The sequence below is a fragment of the Spinacia oleracea genome, chromosome 3, assembly GCF_020520425.1.
Source record: "Spinacia oleracea cultivar Varoflay chromosome 3, BTI_SOV_V1, whole genome shotgun sequence".
In the NCBI taxonomy this organism is placed as follows: domain Eukaryota; kingdom Viridiplantae; phylum Streptophyta; class Magnoliopsida; order Caryophyllales; family Amaranthaceae; genus Spinacia; species Spinacia oleracea.
This window is the reverse complement of record NC_079489.1, coordinates 16254087-16272257: the sequence shown is the minus strand read 5'-3', so window position 1 is coordinate 16272257 and position 18171 is coordinate 16254087. Positions and strand designations below refer to the sequence as shown.

Below are 18171 nucleotides of genomic sequence, written 5' to 3'. Positions count from 1 at the left end.
ATGAGATGTTTGTGAGCACTAAGGAGCCGAATACAATGGTATTTGAGTAAAACTCATTTAGAAAACGAGCCTTAAATATTTTCTCGAGCTTGACCATTTTCATAGTCAACGAGTTTTGACCGAACTTATACGCGAATTATTCACGAACGTACGTATCATATCAAACTCATTTACACTAATTAAGTTTCAAAATATCATTTAATAAAATATGGTCCGTATTTTATAGAGTTGAAATGGAACTATACGCATGGAACTTTTTATCAAAAGCATAAAATAATAATGCACAAAATTAGTACTCTATTTATTTCTTCAAATTACATTTACCACAATTGTTGTTATTCCGTAGATAATAGTAGTAGATTGAAAGAACATAATCCATAATGCTTTAATATAAAATTTAGTCTCTAGCATATTTCATGGGGAGTAATTTTTATTTTTTTATAATAAAATGGAATTTTTAGTAAATGCAATTTAATTAGTTTATACTTCGTTCTTCCGCTTCTACAAACGTATAAAGCAAACAGATAACTCCACTTGATGATTAAAAGAACAAAAGAGAATAGGATAGTCCACAGTTGAGACCGTTGTTTAAATATTATTATGATCAATATTTTCTAATTTATACTACAAAGTACGTATTTAACAATACTATTTCTGAATTTTTTATTTGCATAATTCATAATGTGACTACTATAAACCAACCGCATACAATTCTAAATCATTAAATATCTTCACCATTGATTATATTTTGACTAAAAGATTAAATAATCACACTAATTTAGTAACCCCTCTCTTCCTCATTCACACCCCCCACAAACATTTATAGGACACAAAAAAGTCACAAAATTATCTTTGCCTTTGAATAGTTTTTCTAAAGAAACACATTACACATACATACCCACCACTTGTTAACAATCCCACCAAAAAATGCCAACCATTTCCCTCTCTTTTCCTTCCCTTCTTAACTCCCCCATCTCCTCTTATTTCCTCCCCAACACAACCACAACCACAACCACAACAACAATCACCACCGCAACAACCACCAACACCCCTGAGTGCCCCCTATCTCCCTCTCCCTCGCCTCCGCCGCCGCAACTACAAAAGCCAAACAACAAGGCAATGGACGCGGTTGAGTTAAGGCGAGTGTTCGACATGTTCGACCAAAACGGAGACGGGAGGATAACCATGGGGGAGTTACGAGGGTCGCTTAAGAACATGGGCATCTTCGTCCCCGAAACCGATCTTGCACAAATGATCGGCAGCATTGACGTTAATGGCGACGGATGTGTGGACGGGGACGAGTTTCAAGCTCTCTATAGCCTTATTATGGAGAGAGAAGAAGACGATCAATCCGACGAGGAAGACATGAAAGAGGCTTTCAACGTGTTCGACAAGAACGGAGACGGGTTTATCTCCGTTGACGAGCTACGGTCCGTGCTCGCTTCCCTTGGTCTTAACCAAGGGAGGGATTTGGAAGATTGTAAGCTTATGATCATGAAAGTTGACGTGGATGGAGATGGTATGGTTAGTTTTAAAGAGTTTAAGAGAATGATGAAGCAAGGTGGTTTTGCTACTTTGAATTAATTCATTTAATTAGTTAGTTAATTAATTAATTAATTAAGCTATCTAGTTCATTCATTTCTTCTTTTATTACTATTGCTTAATTTGTGATGATGAGAAAGTACGTACGTGGTGACGTGGTGTGTGTAAATATGGTGATATTTGTTCTTGTTGATTTGGGTTGTTGAAGTTTGGGTGGTTTTGGTGTTTTACATCATGAGCTTATCGTGTGCCTTTCTTGGATCTCAAGGCGTCGGATCGGATCAGATATGGATTGGATTATCAGGGCGGTTGTGATGGTGTACTTATTCAGAAAGTAATCGTTTGTTCGTTGGATTTAACTATTGGGATCATATTAGAGGGAAATTAAATTAAATGAAATCTCATTTTGGCTAGGTGGTTATGTGACATATGAATGCGTGTTGATTGAATCTTTCTTCAAGATGGAGTAATCGTGTGGAGCAATAATGGACGGTTTTTAATTGAAGGAAATGGTAATTAAACAAGGTAATCAAATCAAGGATTGTAATGGAATGTCAACCTAGCCAAGGACCCTAGAAGAGATGCATGTGTATAGGAATATTAGAAATTGGTTTTGTTACGTTCTTTGATTCCTTTTTTATGTTTAGATTCCTTTGACAGTTTTGTAATAATAACAACGACTCTAATATATTTCTTCAGTGTTTTGTCCCCCCTCCCTCCCTTTCAAATACTCCGCAACAAGGGCCTAAAAACAAGTCGAGGCGAATTGCGCTTAGATTGTTAGTATTTAAACTAATTCGAGCTTGAACGAGCTTTAAAAGTTATTATTCGAGTTTGTCTCATTAAATATTTATTTTGTTCAAAATTTAATTTGTTCACGAACTTGCTCGTGTGCACTTTGAGCTCGAGCTTAAACTCGAACGAATTTGAATCGAGCTTGATAAAATGAACGAGTCTTAAATTACCTTTAAAACAAAATTTCACACCTTCATTCAATTTAATTCATGTTCTTACCAATTTTTCTAAAATAAAAAGTTACGAATAGAATGAAAACTTTAATTTCAACTAAAAGATATGGATCTTGTCCCTACCCCCCAACCCCCACAGAAAGATATTAAAGGAACTTTAAAATGTTAGACTTTTTTTCGAGCTCCAACGGGATTTAAACACATGAGCTTAAACTTTTTTTGTTCAAGTTAGTTATTAACTTAACAAACTACTAACAAAAGTAACAAGTAATTCCAGTGACATAAATTGTTAAGATTTACGGTTGATCTCATTTTTGGGCCGGCTTAATATCATTGAAAATATGGCCTGTTTGACCCAAAATAATGTGCAATTAATGTAGCCCAAAACTATAATGTGCATTTACGGTTGATCTTTGTCAGATGTTGGTAAAATCGGGTTACTTTTTGACAGCACTATCAACATCGAGCAATCATACACACTCTTTGAAGAAAATTAGCTTATTGACAAAGTAATACGAAGTAACTAACAAAACTACTCACACTTATAACCGTAGCAAATTTATATTTTGTACTTCTTAATTTGATTACTCTTGCAACAAACTTAGCTTTGAGCATCGATTTGTAACGATTACCGTTGTATATTACGGAGTACTCCCTGAGGCCTGAGCTCGTAGTCCCTAACTCCCTATCTCTTCCAAATTTTTACGGAGTGTCTGGGTGCTAAAATGGGCATACCATTTTAGTCGAAAAGCTAAATAAGACTCACTCAAGTCCAATATCACTCAAATAAGGCCTCAAAGAATAAGTCCCTCTAGGCTCTATCTATTTAAATTCGGATGTTTTATGAAACACCCTCGAGTTTTGGCGTAATTCACCAAATGCCCCTCGACTTTTCAGAAATTCATAAAATACCCCTATTTCAATACTTAATGTACCAAATACCCCTATTTCAAACTTAATGTACCAATTATCTTTAATGACGTCATCAAACCTATAATCAACCAATTAACGTCTAATTGACCTAGCTAATCCCTAATTAATACCCCTAATCAACCCACCCATTAACAAACCTAATTAACCCACCCATTAACAAACCTAATTAACCCACCCATTGTCCCACTAACCCACCCAAAAATCAAGATATCCAACAATAACAACACCATATCTCCTCTTCCACCCATGTCTGCCGCGCCGCCAGCTGCCCTGCCGACTTGCCAGCCGCCACCAAGCGATAATAACCACACCATATCTCCTCCTCCCTCCTTCCCTAATTAATAAACCCCTTCCCTATCTACATAACTTTCCCCTTCATCTAGATCTAATCCACAATTCCAAACTCCGAGTTTCCGACATAGATTATAAGAAATGCGCAATTTAGAAGGTGGACCATGGTGCACCTTAAGAACATTAGTATATAATTAAAAGAACATCTGGTTACGTAAAAAGAACATGGACATATATTTTTTTATATTTTTAATAAATTGTGATTTTTTATAACAAAAAAGTAAAACATTATATTGCATGTTCTTTTGTCGTAGTGTCATGTTCTTTTGTTTATGCACATGTGTTCTTTTAGTGCACATGGTGCACCATGCTCTATGTGCACCATGGTCCATAGTCCACGGATTGGGTCTCCAAAATCCAAATCAGATCCAACAAGAGTTCAAGATCAACTAAAACTAGACCAAACTACAGAGGGATACAAAAGGGGGAAATAATCAGCTCAATGTAAGTGACAACACAAGACTTGCAAACAATAACAAGAAAGGGAAATGAGGGAGCCAGTAAACATCAATGTCCTCTTCGCAAAACATATATGATTTTTTTGATATTTACCGCCTTTTAAGTTACACGTTTACCACATTAACTTCATGAAACGTTTTGAATTTATCATTTTTTAACAAATTTCAGACTACTCACTACTACAAAAACACCTTTGCGAGTCGCCTCTAAATTGCCTTTAGTGTCGCCTGTGGTGCGACTCTGAAGTTAGGGACTCTAAAACTTTTTGGTGTTTTGGAGTCGCCCCTTTGAGGCGACACGAATATTATTATACATGTCGCATGTTATGGAAGAGGCGACACTAAAGATATATTTTTCAAAAAAATTAATTTATTAATTAATCATTCCGAGTCGCCTATTATACTAAGAGGTGACACGAAAGGTACTTTTTAATTATTTTAAACGAATTAATTAACCTTTAATGTCGCCTCTAATCTCTATAGGCGACACGGAAAATATTTTCCATAATTATTTTTATAAACATTTTAATTATGCGAGTCGCCTATAAAGTTTATAGGCGACACGAAAAAATATTTTCTGGACATTTTTATTAATTTTTTTAATAATCGAGTCGCCTAACATACTAAGAGGCGACACGAAAGATGTTTTTCACAATTATATTTATTAAAGTAATTACATTTAGAGTCGCCTCTTAAGGTTACAGGCGACACGAAAAGTATTTTCCCAATTATTTTTAAACCTTTTTACCCATTTGAGTGGCCTATTATATCAAAGAGCAACACGGAAAATATTCTTTTATTTTTACAAAAATATTAATTAACCATTAAGAGTCGCATGTAATTACAGGAGGCGACACCTAAAGCGTGTTTTATGTTTTTAGTTTTTTATTTTCCAGTTCTCGCTAATTTAAATTTTTTCTACGTACATAATAAAATAAATAATAAATTCACAAAATACATAAAAAGAGAATTGCAAAATTGTAAAAAGAATTTGTATTAATTCAAACAAGAAATTTGGTTCAACAACTATAAATAATGTATTCCAAAAAATTAACCTACAACTTGTTATAGTTTTCTATCTCTGAAAACTAGAAAATGACTACAAACAACTACTAATAAAATATCTGCTCCATTTTTTTCGAACATCATCGATCTCTTCTTGAGTGTACGAGATTGGAGAAAATATCTATACTTCAACAAAATAATTTATTATTATTAGTAAGTTTTGATAAAAGCTAACGCGTAGTAAAAAATGATCAATAAAGCTATAATAACAAAAAAATACACGTACCTCTTCCAGATTACCAATACTTTGTAATCCAAGTAAAACTATTTAACACATGTACTTCATGACGTAATAGCCACATTCAAGCATTTCCGATTGGCGAGAACACTAAGACACCAATGTGATAGGGCAATCAAAAGTCATGTGTGAATTTTGTGAAATCACAAATGCAGGAAGAAATGGGTTTGAATGTTAGTAGTTTGTAAGCCTTGCCAGTTGTTAACATTACAAAGTTAGTAGTTAAGAAAAAGCAGTACAAAAGGTTTGAATGTTGACATTATAAGAGAAATATCTAAGCTTCTCACAAGTTTGTAAGCCTGATACTTGCAGGCCCGATACTTGGAGGTAGAGGACCTACATAGCCTTTGGTTATAGGATCCCTGAATCAATTGGACAGGTGAATGAGAATCTCAGCATAATAAATAATTTATCCTGCTACATTGAACATCAGGAATATGAAAGCCTGATGATTTACAATAATCCACACATCTAAAACATAGCTATTAAAACTTTCACTGCCATCATAGCATAAAACTTGAATAATTATGTATATCAGGTAAGTGGAATATGAAAACCTACAGAATTCGGAGTTCTGACAAAGTTGCAAGTCTCCAGACAACTGACCAATCAAATCCATAGTTGCCAATGTTCTGAAACATATCAATCGCCAAATTTTTAGTTATCCACAGTTGAACAATGTTGTATGGAGACTCAATCTGGAAAGTACAGGGTGCAACTTACATGCCAACAATACGAGAATTTCTACAGGTAGTCCTTCCCAGCTGTTGCCACAAGGATCTCAAGTAATTCCCCCATCTTCCTGTTAAGGCTTGTAAAGCAGCATCTACACGAACATTCGAAACAATCAGATACCAAAACCAATTCATATACAAATTTATCAATCTATTAAGGCATAACAGATGTTCGTGTAATTAACCATCTTTGATTAAAAACATAATTTAAGGAATAAGGCATCCACATCTAACAAATGATCTGAAATCACATTCCTGTCTACTAAATGATAGGATAAGGAACCGGAAATATCTGCAAATAAGAGAATTACATTTGCGATGCAAAAGCATGCTCACAGAAATACATCCCTGCAAGCAGAAATACAGAACCATACGTTTCAGAGGGAATTACACCCAAAAGTTGTGTTAACATTTTATATGAAACAAATCAATCACATGAAACAAACCAACTATGTTTCTGTAAACTGGTGCACAACCCCCAACCCCAAAACAAACCAACTACATAAACTGGTGCACAACCCGCAACCCCGAAAAACAAGCACCAAAAGCAACAACTACCCAACACCAGCAGCACCAAGGCACACAACTAAACACACAAGGGGCCAGCAAGCAACAGACAGCTGCAGGCCACCCAACAGAGCACACAAAACACCAGAAACACAAAGCAGAACACTGCAAGCACTAACAGAAAACAACAAGCATTAACACCATTGTGCAGAACCAGAACAGAGCAGAAGAAGCATGCAGAACAAACACCCCAACATTAGCCCAAAATCCAGCAACTGATGGACAACAAACAGTAAAAAAAACACAAGAAACCTGCAAACAGTAAGGAAGAAGGAAGCACAAGTTGCAAACCAAACAACCTGCACACAGCACCTTAGAACTATCCTGTTGGATATTCGATCTGGAACCTTCTCTCTGGTCGTTAGAAGTTTCAGTTTAGTTTTACAGACCTTCTATATGTTCTATATATATGCAATTATGAAATTATGCATAGCAATTATATATATCTTCATGCATAGTTAGTATATGGACGATATCCTATCATTCTCATTTTCCTCCTAACCATTTCTGTTAGTTGGCATGTCTTGTTTAAGGCTTTAAAGGTAAGATTATTAACATGTATGCCTCCCAAGTCCCATCACCCTACAAAGTCAGAATTTGGAATGGTGGTGGTTTATATTATTGTGATGAATACTGGAGGCCTATTGGAGCCGCCATCATGGATTTGTATAAGTAAACTGTGATCCTATTCATTTTTTGCATTAGCAATAGCTTGATATTGGCTTATTGTTATGTCAGCAGCTAGATTGCATATTGTTTGTGATGGATTGTGAATTTGCTAATCTTTATTTCAGAAAATGCACAGGCCTTTGACATGGCTGTCTTTTTTCTATTTAAATACTAAATTCGTTTAAATTGTCTCCTAACAGGGGTTGCTCTTAATTAGACATCATTAGTATATTATTAGTTCCTGGCCTTCCTGCTTATTCCATCAGCCACCATAATGTATCAGATGTATGGTTGCGGTCGCCTAACAACTGTGCAAAAGGCAAGAATCTGATGAAAATTCCCGGCAGAAGGGAAGTGCTTAATATTTTTGTTTTATTTTTGAAAGTACTCCTCCTAAGAGTTTTACTAAGTGGTTGTTTGTTATATAAATTGAATATTTAACGAATTGCAGAATGAAGAATGAAAATATTTAAACATTTAATACTAACATTTCAGAAAAGAGAAACATTTGTGTAACATACATTGCAATTTTAAAAAATAGATTATTCACAAGTATGGAAGTAAGTGTTGCACATATTCATATTTTGTCTGTACAAGAATACTCAATGACAGTATCCTCAATATTTGATGATGAATTAAGTCGCCTACTTAATTTCTTGTCATCCTCTTTAAGTAGGGGGTTAATGAGCCTGAATAAATATCTTACTTATTACTAGTAGTCATTAACGGTGTAGGGAAAAGGCCAAAAGGGTAGCATAAGATTTGTAAAGCATTACTCTACTTGTAATGCGGACATCTGAAACTAGTTACGACATAGTTCTCTAGGCTATAAGGCTTACACGAGCATACAATTTCAGCAATGCCTTCTTTAAGAAGGGAAGTACAATCACTATAGAAAAGACATACGGCAAAAATTGACATGTGCAGAAATGATTTCTTTGTATGAATGAAACAAGAGGTTTGAGTTAGCCTTACCTCCTAACTTCTTCCCACAATGATAATGTCCCATCATCCAAAATGCACGCGATGGCATCTCCATACTCTGGAGGAACCCATGCGACCTTCACAATGCTACCCTCATGTACCTAAAACCACATCTAATCTCATGTTAATTGTCACATGAAAGTTGCATCATACTACTTCAGAAGCTTCAGTGGAAGAAATTAGATATATACCCTCTAACTTAATTCCCCAAAACTCAACAGATATTAGATTAACCCCCAAATATTGATACACTGAAAAATGTTAAATTGAATTATAATTCGGAATTACATCAACATCTCACACACATTATGAATAGAGCTGCCATACCATAGATGATCTACCCGACATGATACGATGCACACACAATCCGACCCAAAACCCCAATTAGACAACTCTAATAATAATTGTTATCATTAAAATCAAAAAGATCACCATGCTCCAGAATATCAATAAACCAACATTCAAAAACTTTCATCATATATTCAATTGATTCATACATAGAACAACAAACATACTACTAGCAAAAAAAAAAGTTCAACAAATAAAAGATTGTATATTTAACTGAAAATGCATACATTATATAAACACAAAGATGGGCAATTAACGAAATGAATTTGTCTAGAAAAAGAAATTGCAATTGATTGGGGAAAATAGGGAGGATCATACCTGAAAAGAGGAAGAAGGAGAGAAGGGAGAAGAGGAAGCAGCGTCAGGAGAATCAAAGATGGTGAGAAGACCATTGATTGAACAAGTAGGAAATCTTTGAGCGCTGTAATTCCAAGCTGAGCATATTGTTCCTTTCTACAGTATCACCATTTGTGGGAACCGCGGGATTACGAGAGGTTTTGGGGGGAGGAAGATTGATGTGATTCTGGCGTGAGAGATTGAGAGTAGGTTAAGGACTCAAGGGTTCCAAACTTCCAACTCTTGGAAGTTTTTAGTTTTTGTTTATGGGAAATGTTTAGGAAAATTTTGTCCCGTGATTCTTTTTTTAATTTTTTTTAATTTTATTATTATTGTTATTATTAATAATATTTTAATGGAAGGGATAGGTCGCTTGTTTTAATGTGCGAAAACAATATTTTTAGAGTCCCAGTTTATATCACAGGCAACGTTAAAATTATTTCATTTGATTTTAAAAAAACATTTGAAATGAATATTAAGAATAAATAGGTGTCGCCTGTTAAAATAAGCGACACCAAAACCTTTAGAGTCTCATTTTTTAACACAGGCGACACTGAAAGTATTTATTTGATTTTAAAAAAAATATTGAAAAAAAATATATAGAAGAAATAGGTGTCGCCTGTTACTAATGTGCGACACAAAAACTTTTGGAGTCCCGCTTTATAACATAGGCGAAACACTAGTATCTTTGAAATATCTGCTATCAACTTTATGTGTCGCCTGTTTTATAAAGTGGGACTTTACATGTTTTGGTGTCACACATTAATTTGAGGCGACAATAAAAAGCCGACTTATAAAGGTGTTTTTGTAGTAGTGACTCTCCATCCGTGTGGGGCAACTAAAAGTCTCACGGCAAACAACCCCCCCCCCCTCGATCTTAACTGGAGTAGTTCCACCTACCATTAGTCATCTCGTGCCTTGTACATCTCTAGGTCACCCGTAGACTTTAGTTTTTTTTCAAAATATATAACTATATGCAACTAATAATATTCACTCCCATAGGCTTAAGCACTATTGGAGTATATGATCAGAAGCAAGACAGCAGCACACATAAGCAAGATCAGTCCAATACAAGAGCTGCGTTAATCACTGCATTACTGTCTCAACTACTGACATCTGAAGATCATGATGCACAGATTAATGACATGGCACTGCAGTACACAGATTGGTGGCATGGCTCAAGTTGTTACATGATGTAATAGTTAGTTATAACTAACTCTTTCAGTTGTGTTTGTTTGCCTAGTAAACTAACACACTACTATATAAGCTGATGTGCTTTGCTTGTAATCTGTAACAAGAATCATTCTGATTCTCAATCAATAAAATTTCCTTCTCTTCTTCTCTCATTCAGAAGTTCTAATTCAAGAACTTCTTCATGGTATCAGAGCAGGCTTCAGATCCTGCCAAACTTTCCGCATTTCATTAAAACTGTTAAAAGAACAGCAGCAAGTTTTTTGTTAAACACTTAGCAATTTTTTCAGAATCTGTTAATCAAAATCAGAAAACAATCCTGACAATTCAAATCAAAGTTCAATCAAAATTCTCTGTTTGATTTCTTGAAGATTATCTCTTGAAATTATCATGGGAACAGAAGCAATGCAAGATCCTAACAGTGTGTACTTCATACATACTTCAGAAAATCCTTAAGCTGCAGTTGTATCAGACAAATTTGATGGAGAGGGCTATGCAGAATGTAAGAGAGGCATATTGTTAGCTTTTGCAGTCAAGAACAAAGTTCGTTTCATTGATGGATCTTTCCTAAACCAGCTCTCAATCATGCAGACTATCAAGCATGGGATAGATGTAACAGCATGGTCATGGCATACTTGTTAAGGTCTCTAAGTCCTACAATTGCCAAAAGTGTAGTGTTTCTTCCAACTGCAAGAGACATTTGGAAAGATTTGGAAGAACGTTTTTCAGTCACTTCATGACCATAATTCTATGGATTGCAACAAAGTCTAAGTGAAGTTTCACAAGGAGATAGCAGCATCACTGATTTTTTCACCAAGATAAAAATGATTTGGGATGAACTGAATAGTGCCAAGGATGTACCAGTCTGCATTTGTACTGGTTGTACTTGTAATATTAATGTCAGTCAGAAGTTTGTCCAAGAAAAGGAGGAAGAAAGGTTAATCCAGCTGTTGATGAAGTTACACAAGAAACACTCTCAAGTGAGAACTAACCTTCTTATGATGAACCCTTTACCAAGCATTGCTACTGCTTACAGATTGCTTGTTCAAGATGAAAAGCAACAAAGAATGTCTGAAGACCAAGAAGTGAAGCCAATGGTGTTTGCAGTTGCTGATGATAGAAGGAATAACAACTACAATAACAACAAGGTTTATCAGCCCAAGATAATACAGGGTCCTGGCAATAACAAGTTTGCAGTTTCAAACAAAAGAACTGGAAATTCCTTCTTCTGTAATCACTGCAACATGGCAGGTCATTCAATGGAAAGATGCTGGAAATTACATGGATATCCACCTGGTCACAGAGGCAAAAGATTTGCAGGAGTGATGCAAGGTACTGAAGATGTTCCAAGTGATGAGAGTGTCACTCACATTTCTGAAGAACAATATCAGCAATTTTTAAGCCTAATCAATGAGCAAGAACAGCCTGTTCATGCAGCTAATGTGGCAGGTACATGTCTAATCACGTCATTTAATACAAGATGGATTGTTGATGGTGGAGCTACAGATCATATTTGTTCTAATTTGGAGTTATTTCATACATTTTCTGAGTTGAAAGAAGATGTTAGGACTATAACAGTTGCTGATGGTAAGAAAGTTGAGGTAAAACATATTGGTGATGTTTTAATTGGGAAGAATATTATGCTTAAGAATGTTCTACATGTGCTTAACTGTCATTTTAACCTTATCTCTACTCATAAATTGTGTAAAGATCTTTCCTGTGACATTCACTCATGACAAGTGTATGATTCAGGAACATTCTCAGAAAACTTCAGTGGTTCTTGGTAAGATAGAGTCGGGATTGTATGCTGTGGTTGAAAGTGATTTGGAGAATAAAATGTTGCAGAACAACTCAAGTTCAGAAGTTCTGGTTTCAGTTACTGAAGATATCAAGTTGTGGCACTTAAGGATAGGTCATCTACCTTTTGATAAACTCCATCTAGTGAATAAATCTTTGCCATCTGTTGGAAGAAATTGTGACAGTTTTTGTCAAATTTGTCCTAAGGCTAAACAATGTAGACAGCCTTTCCCTATTAGTCATACTAAGACTTTTCAGTGTTTTGAGTTACTTCACATTGATGTATGGGGCCCCTATAAAGCAAAGACTCATGACAATTGTACATTCTTTCTTAAAATTGTAGATGACTATTCAAGGAATACATGGACTTTCTTAATGAAACATAAATCTGATTCTGTTGATATTCTATCCAATTTCTTGAATTTTGCTGATACTCAATATGGCTTGAAGGTGAAGTGTTTTAGAACTGATAATGCCAAGGAACTTTGTGAAGGCAGAATCCTACCTTTGTATCATAAGTTTGGGATCAAACATCAGAAGAGCTGTACAGACACTCCATAACAGAATGGAGTGGTTGAGAGGAAGCATAGACACTTACTGGAAACAGCTAGAGCTTTGTTTTTCCAATCTAGACTTCCAGTGAGATTTTGGGGTGAATGCTTGCTTACTGCTACTCATCTTATCAACAGAATGCCCCTAAGTAGCATCAATTTTGAAATACCTTATGAGAGATTAAACAAATCCCCAGTTCAGTTAGATCACTTAAGAGTTTATGGTTGTCAGGGCCGACCCTAGGGGGTAGGCGAGGGGTGCGACCGCCTAGGGCCCAAGGCGGAAAGGGGCCCAAATAATTGTCTATCCAGTAATTTAGTACTAGTAATAAACAACGCATTAAATATACATGTTATTTCCTTGGCTCATTGGTATAAAGTAGGTTTTAAAGTTTTGATATCTACTTAGAGGTCTAGGGTTCGACTCCCCTTACTAACTCTTTTCTTTTTAAACTTTGTCAATATTTTTATTTTTGTGTTTTACGTTGATTTTATGTATGTAGTATTTGACTTTTAGTACTTAGTTCTAATTGATATAAACTATATTTGAGCATAAAAATGCTTATTTGATGGACTATGGGTTTATAAGTTTTAAAATAGATAAGCATTTTAATGAAGATAAGATTAACTGATATTTTTATATGCTTAAAATGAACCTTTATTTTCAAAAAATATCTCTTTACGCATATTAATTATCTTGTAATTAAATGAGTATTTTTTTTATTGAAATATTTCGAGAAATCGGCTAGAGCCGGATTTTGAAATTTTAGGATCCTACAAAGGAAATATAGTAAGGTTTTATTGATTTGAATTCAACAATATAATGGATCTCATAAAAAATAAAAAAAATAAAAATATTATTTCAATTAAAGGCGTATTATTTTGGAAGGGGCCCAAATCCCTTATTTCGCCTAGGGCCCTCAAAATGTCAGGACCGGCCCTGATGGTTGTCTTGGCTATGTTTCAACAATCAAAGCCAATAGATCAAAGTTTGATCCTAGATCCATCCATTGTGTTTTAGTTGGTTATCCACCTGATCAGAAGGCCTATAGAATGCGCAATCTAGAAACAAAACAGATTGTTGTTTCCAGGGATGTCCATTTTCGTGAAAAACATCTACCATTTCACATTTCAGCCACCCAACACACAAACACAAGCCCTATTTTTCTTCCAATCCACACTCCATTTGATTTAAATACAGATTTTGACATTCCTGATGTATTTGATATACCATCAGAACCAGATTCCCCAACTACAGATACAAATTCACCAAACACAGACCTTGAACCTGAAACACACACAATTACTGAACCTGAAACACACACATTTGTTGAACCTGAACCACCATTCAATCCTGAACCTAGACAGTCTACTAGAATACACAAACCTCTAACTTGGTTGGATGATTATGTGTGTACTGTTTCTGAACTAAGTTGGTGCAACATTGTTAGTTACAGTGAACTTCCTGTTTTTCACAAAGCTTTGGCATCACAAGCTATTAAAGCTCCTGAACCTGTTAACTTTAATGAAGCATCTCAGTCTGCAGATTGGGTTGTAGCAATGAACAAGGAAATTGATGCTCTCACTGCTAATCACACTTGGGATATGTGTATTCTTCCAAAAGGCAAGAAGGCTATTGGTTGTAAGTGGGTTTACAGAGTAAAGATGAAGAAAGATGGTTCTATTGAAAGGTTCAAAGCCAGACTTGTGGCTAAAGGGTTTACTCAGAAGTATGGAGTAGATTATGCAGAAACGTTTTCACCAGTTGTAAAAATGGCAACTGTCAGGTGTTTGATTGCTTTGGCTGTCACTAAGGGTTGGATCATCCATCAACTGGACATCAATAATGCATTTCTGCATGGTGATCTAACAGAAGAAGTATACATGAAGGTTCCTAATGGAATTCCTAACCCAGAAAGCAAGGTGTGTAGGTTCAAAAAGTCCCTATATGGTTTGAAACAAGCAAGCAGGCAATGGTTTGCCAAACTTACTTCTGAACTGCTTCATCTTGGTTTTGTTCAGTCAAAAAATGACTACTCTCTTTTCATTAAGACACAGAACAATGAACACACTCTGGTTGCAGTTTATGTTGATGACATATTGGTCACTGGGCCTCATCACTCAGAAATCATTGCTCTCAAGTCTCACTTGCACAAAAAGTTCAGCATCAAGGATTTGGGTGAACTGAGCTATTTTCTGGGAATTGAAATTTCTAGAGTTCAGAATGGTGTTTTTCTCACACAATCCAAGTTCACTAGGGAACTCTTGGAAGATTGTACCTTGGATGTATCCAAACTAGCTAAAACACCCCTTCCTGTCAAACTTAAGCTCACTGATTCAGTAGATGAACCATATACTGATCCCACTCAGTACAGGTGTTTAGTAGGCAAGCTTAATTTCCTCACTCACACAAGGCCAAACCTTTCTTTTGCAGTACAAACTCTTAGTCAGTTTATGCAATCCCCTAAGGTGTCTCATTTTTATGCTTTACATCACCTGCTTAGGTATGTGGCTCATACAGTTGGTCAAGGGATATTCATACAATCCTCTTCTCAGTTGATTTTACAAGCCTATTGTGATTCTGATTGGGCTGCTTGTCCAGATACCAGGAGATCTGTAACTGGTTATGTCATGCTTCTTGGTATAAGCCCTATATCCTGGAAATCCAAAAAGCAAGGTACCATATCCAGATCATCTTCTGAAGCTGAGTATAGAGCTATGGCAGCTGCAGCTTCAGAAATAACTTGGTTGGTTCGATTATTGCAAGAAATGGGTATTTCTAACCTAAGTCCAGTTCAACTTAAATGTGATAATCAGTCTGCAATCCACATTGCAAAGAATCCAGTTCATCATGAAAGAACTAAACACATTGAGCTAGATTGTCATTTCACTAGGGATAAGGTGTTAGAAGGTTTGATTGATCTCACTTTTGTTCCTACTTCTGATCAGTTAGCTGATGTGCTAACAAAAGTGTTGTCCTATCCTCAACACTCTGACTTGTTATCCAAGCTAGATATGCTATCCCCACCTAGCTTGAGGGGGGCTATTGGAGTATATGATCAGAAGCAAGACAACAGCACACATAAGCAAGATCATTCCAATACAAGAGCTGCGTTGATCACTGCATTACTGTCTCAACTAATGACATCTGAAGATCATGATGCACAGATTAATGACATGGCACTGCAGTACACAGATTGGTGACATGGCTCAAGTTGTTACATGATGTAATAGTTAGTTATAACTAACTCTTTCAGTTGTGTTTGTTTGCCTAGTAAACTAACACACTACTATATAAGCTGATGTGCTTTGCTTGTAATCTGTAACAAGAATCATTCTGATTCTCAATCAATAAAATTTCCTTCTCTTCTTCTCTCAATCAGAAGTTCTAATTCAAGAACTTCTTCAAGCACCAAATCTCATATTCTTGTTCAATTCAAATAGTGGTTTGGCAATAATAGTATTATATTTATCTCGTATCGCTGTATTCTAATTTGGGTCAAGTGGTCAACTAAGACCTGTTTATGGGTTTTAAGAAGAGGTGACTTGCAAGTTGCACGGAGCTTGTAAAGCTAGACCGTTAATGCTTAATTTCTCAGCTTATAAAGCTTAAAATTTTAGCTGGATTGCAAGAGATAGTGTAGCTCATTTTAGTAACTACGTTATGGCTGCCTATCGTAGTTTTTGTGATGTTAGTAGGATGATGTACGGCGTACCTTAATTTTGATTAATACAATAATAGGAAGTGAATAAACATCTCTGATAGTTCAGTAGGAACACTTGACAAGAGGGGGGGTGAATTGTTTCTTGGGAACTTGGGTAAGTTTCTTGCGGAATTTAAACAATAAAGAGACTGAGAATAATGAGCGAAGAAAGATATAAAATGGAGGAACCTTCTTGACCCTAATCAAGAAGAACCTCACTACTCTTTTGTATTAATGCAATAACTCTATTACAAATACACTCTTTAACTCGAGTTCCTCTCGAACACGAGTTCCCCACAGCAATCCCCTTTGATTACTGTGCTCCTCTTTCTCTCTCTGACTTAACTCTAAGTCGCTCCTTTTCTCTTTGACTTAACTCTAAGTCGCTCTGTTTCTCTTTGACTTAACTCTAAGTCAATTAAGGATCACTCAACCCTTAAACCCAAAATACAATTTGATATAAAACTCTAGTACGTAATAAAGCTCAAAGTAATAAGGAACTCAAGGGACACTCTTTTGAAAACTGATTCTCTTTTAAAACGTTTAAGCTCTTAAGATATATTTTGCAAAGATCAGTTGTGTTTTGAAAATCTAACACTCTTCTCCTTTTATAGGAGAGTTCTACTTAGGGTTTGGTACCCATGTTCTCCTCAACTACCCACTAACAGTTACTGCTCAGTAACATGGGCATAGTTGGAGAGAAACAAGGGAGACCAAATCAAAACACTAAATGTACGTTGAACAGAAATACGTGGGGAGAGTTTCAAGGAACGTGGAAAAACTTTTACTTGAGAAACAAGGAGAATAAATCAGAATCCTATGTTTCATTTATTAATTAAATACATTTTATTTATTAAAAAGATTTTCCAAGTTAAAACTCTTTTATAATTACAGTTAACATATTTCATTTAAAACGTACCAAAATACTATGTCCCTTTCATACCAAATTACTTATAAACTTTATTAAATACTTACATAAATCCTAAAACATAAACTCATATGTTGTAGTCTTCATGTTGCACCTTTAGAAGCTTCACTCGAAGACTTCCCAATTTGTTCCTTCTCTGGAACGCCGAGGATCCACATAATATATGAGGATCTCGCCTTAGGAACTCGCCTAAGGATCTCGCCTTGCTTAATGATTATTTCTTCAATGTAGTGTCTGACATGGATCAATTACTTGCTTATATTCCACGTTGCTTAGTTTATCCAACTCAGGATCTCCTTAACTTAGCATTATCCCTCTAAGGATCTCGGAACCTATTATGCAACATAACTTAACCAATTGTCAGGAGTTTGCTTTGTCATCATCAAAACTTTAGGGTCAACAATATTCCCCCTTTTTGGTGATGACAACAAAAGCAAACTTTCACTAAATGCAGCAGTAATCAATTAGCATAAATATAAAGCAATAAATTAAATAAATTATTTTTATAAAAATTAATCTAAACTTCCTAAATGAATTTAAGGAAAATTGAAATTAATTTTAATAAACGAAAATAAAATTAAAAACGAGAAATAAAATTTTATAAACTTACATCGAGAAGAGAGTAGTGAGACGGATTCAAGTGATCAATTTAAGTTAAGTTTGCATTCATTTCCCCTGTTGGCATTAACAAAAAGTAGAAATACACAATACTAATATATACCGATTAGAGCGCCCTCCGATCAACGGTTGGCAAACTAAGTTAGCCTCAAAGTTAAGTTCCAACGTACTAGATTTGAATAGAAAACA

At 35.5% G+C, this 18171-nt stretch overlaps 2 protein-coding genes across 4 annotated transcripts; one reads left to right on the top strand and one right to left on the bottom strand.

Annotated features, from left to right (window-relative positions):
* Positions 1-801: 801 nt before the first annotated feature.
* On the top strand, positions 802-2366 carry LOC110797795 (calmodulin-like protein 3). The gene has a single exon (XM_022002918.2). The coding sequence runs from the start codon at positions 928-930 to the stop codon at positions 1582-1584; it is 657 nt and encodes a 218-aa protein (XP_021858610.1). The 5' UTR covers positions 802-927; the 3' UTR covers positions 1585-2366.
* A 2864-nt stretch (positions 2367-5230) lies between these two features.
* On the bottom strand, positions 5231-9468 carry LOC110797782 (uncharacterized). Of its 3 annotated transcripts, XR_008930036.1 has the most exons (6): positions 9176-9468; positions 8501-8610; positions 6279-6381; positions 6117-6187; positions 5544-5917; positions 5231-5438 (listed from the first exon to the last, which is right to left on the bottom strand). XR_008930036.1 is itself a non-coding variant. In XM_022002897.2 (5 exons), the coding sequence occupies exons 2-5, from the start codon at positions 8562-8564 to the stop codon at positions 5907-5909; spliced, it is 249 nt and encodes an 82-aa protein (XP_021858589.1). In that variant the 5' UTR covers positions 8565-8610; positions 9176-9468; the 3' UTR covers positions 5231-5906. The 3 variants fall into 3 exon arrangements, 2 of the variants coding, with proteins under 2 accessions (XP_021858589.1, XP_021858588.1); XM_022002897.2 differs by having other exon boundaries at positions 5231-5917; XM_022002896.2 differs by lacking the exon at positions 5231-5438 and having other exon boundaries at positions 5891-6187.
* Positions 9469-18171: the final 8703 nt, after the last annotated feature.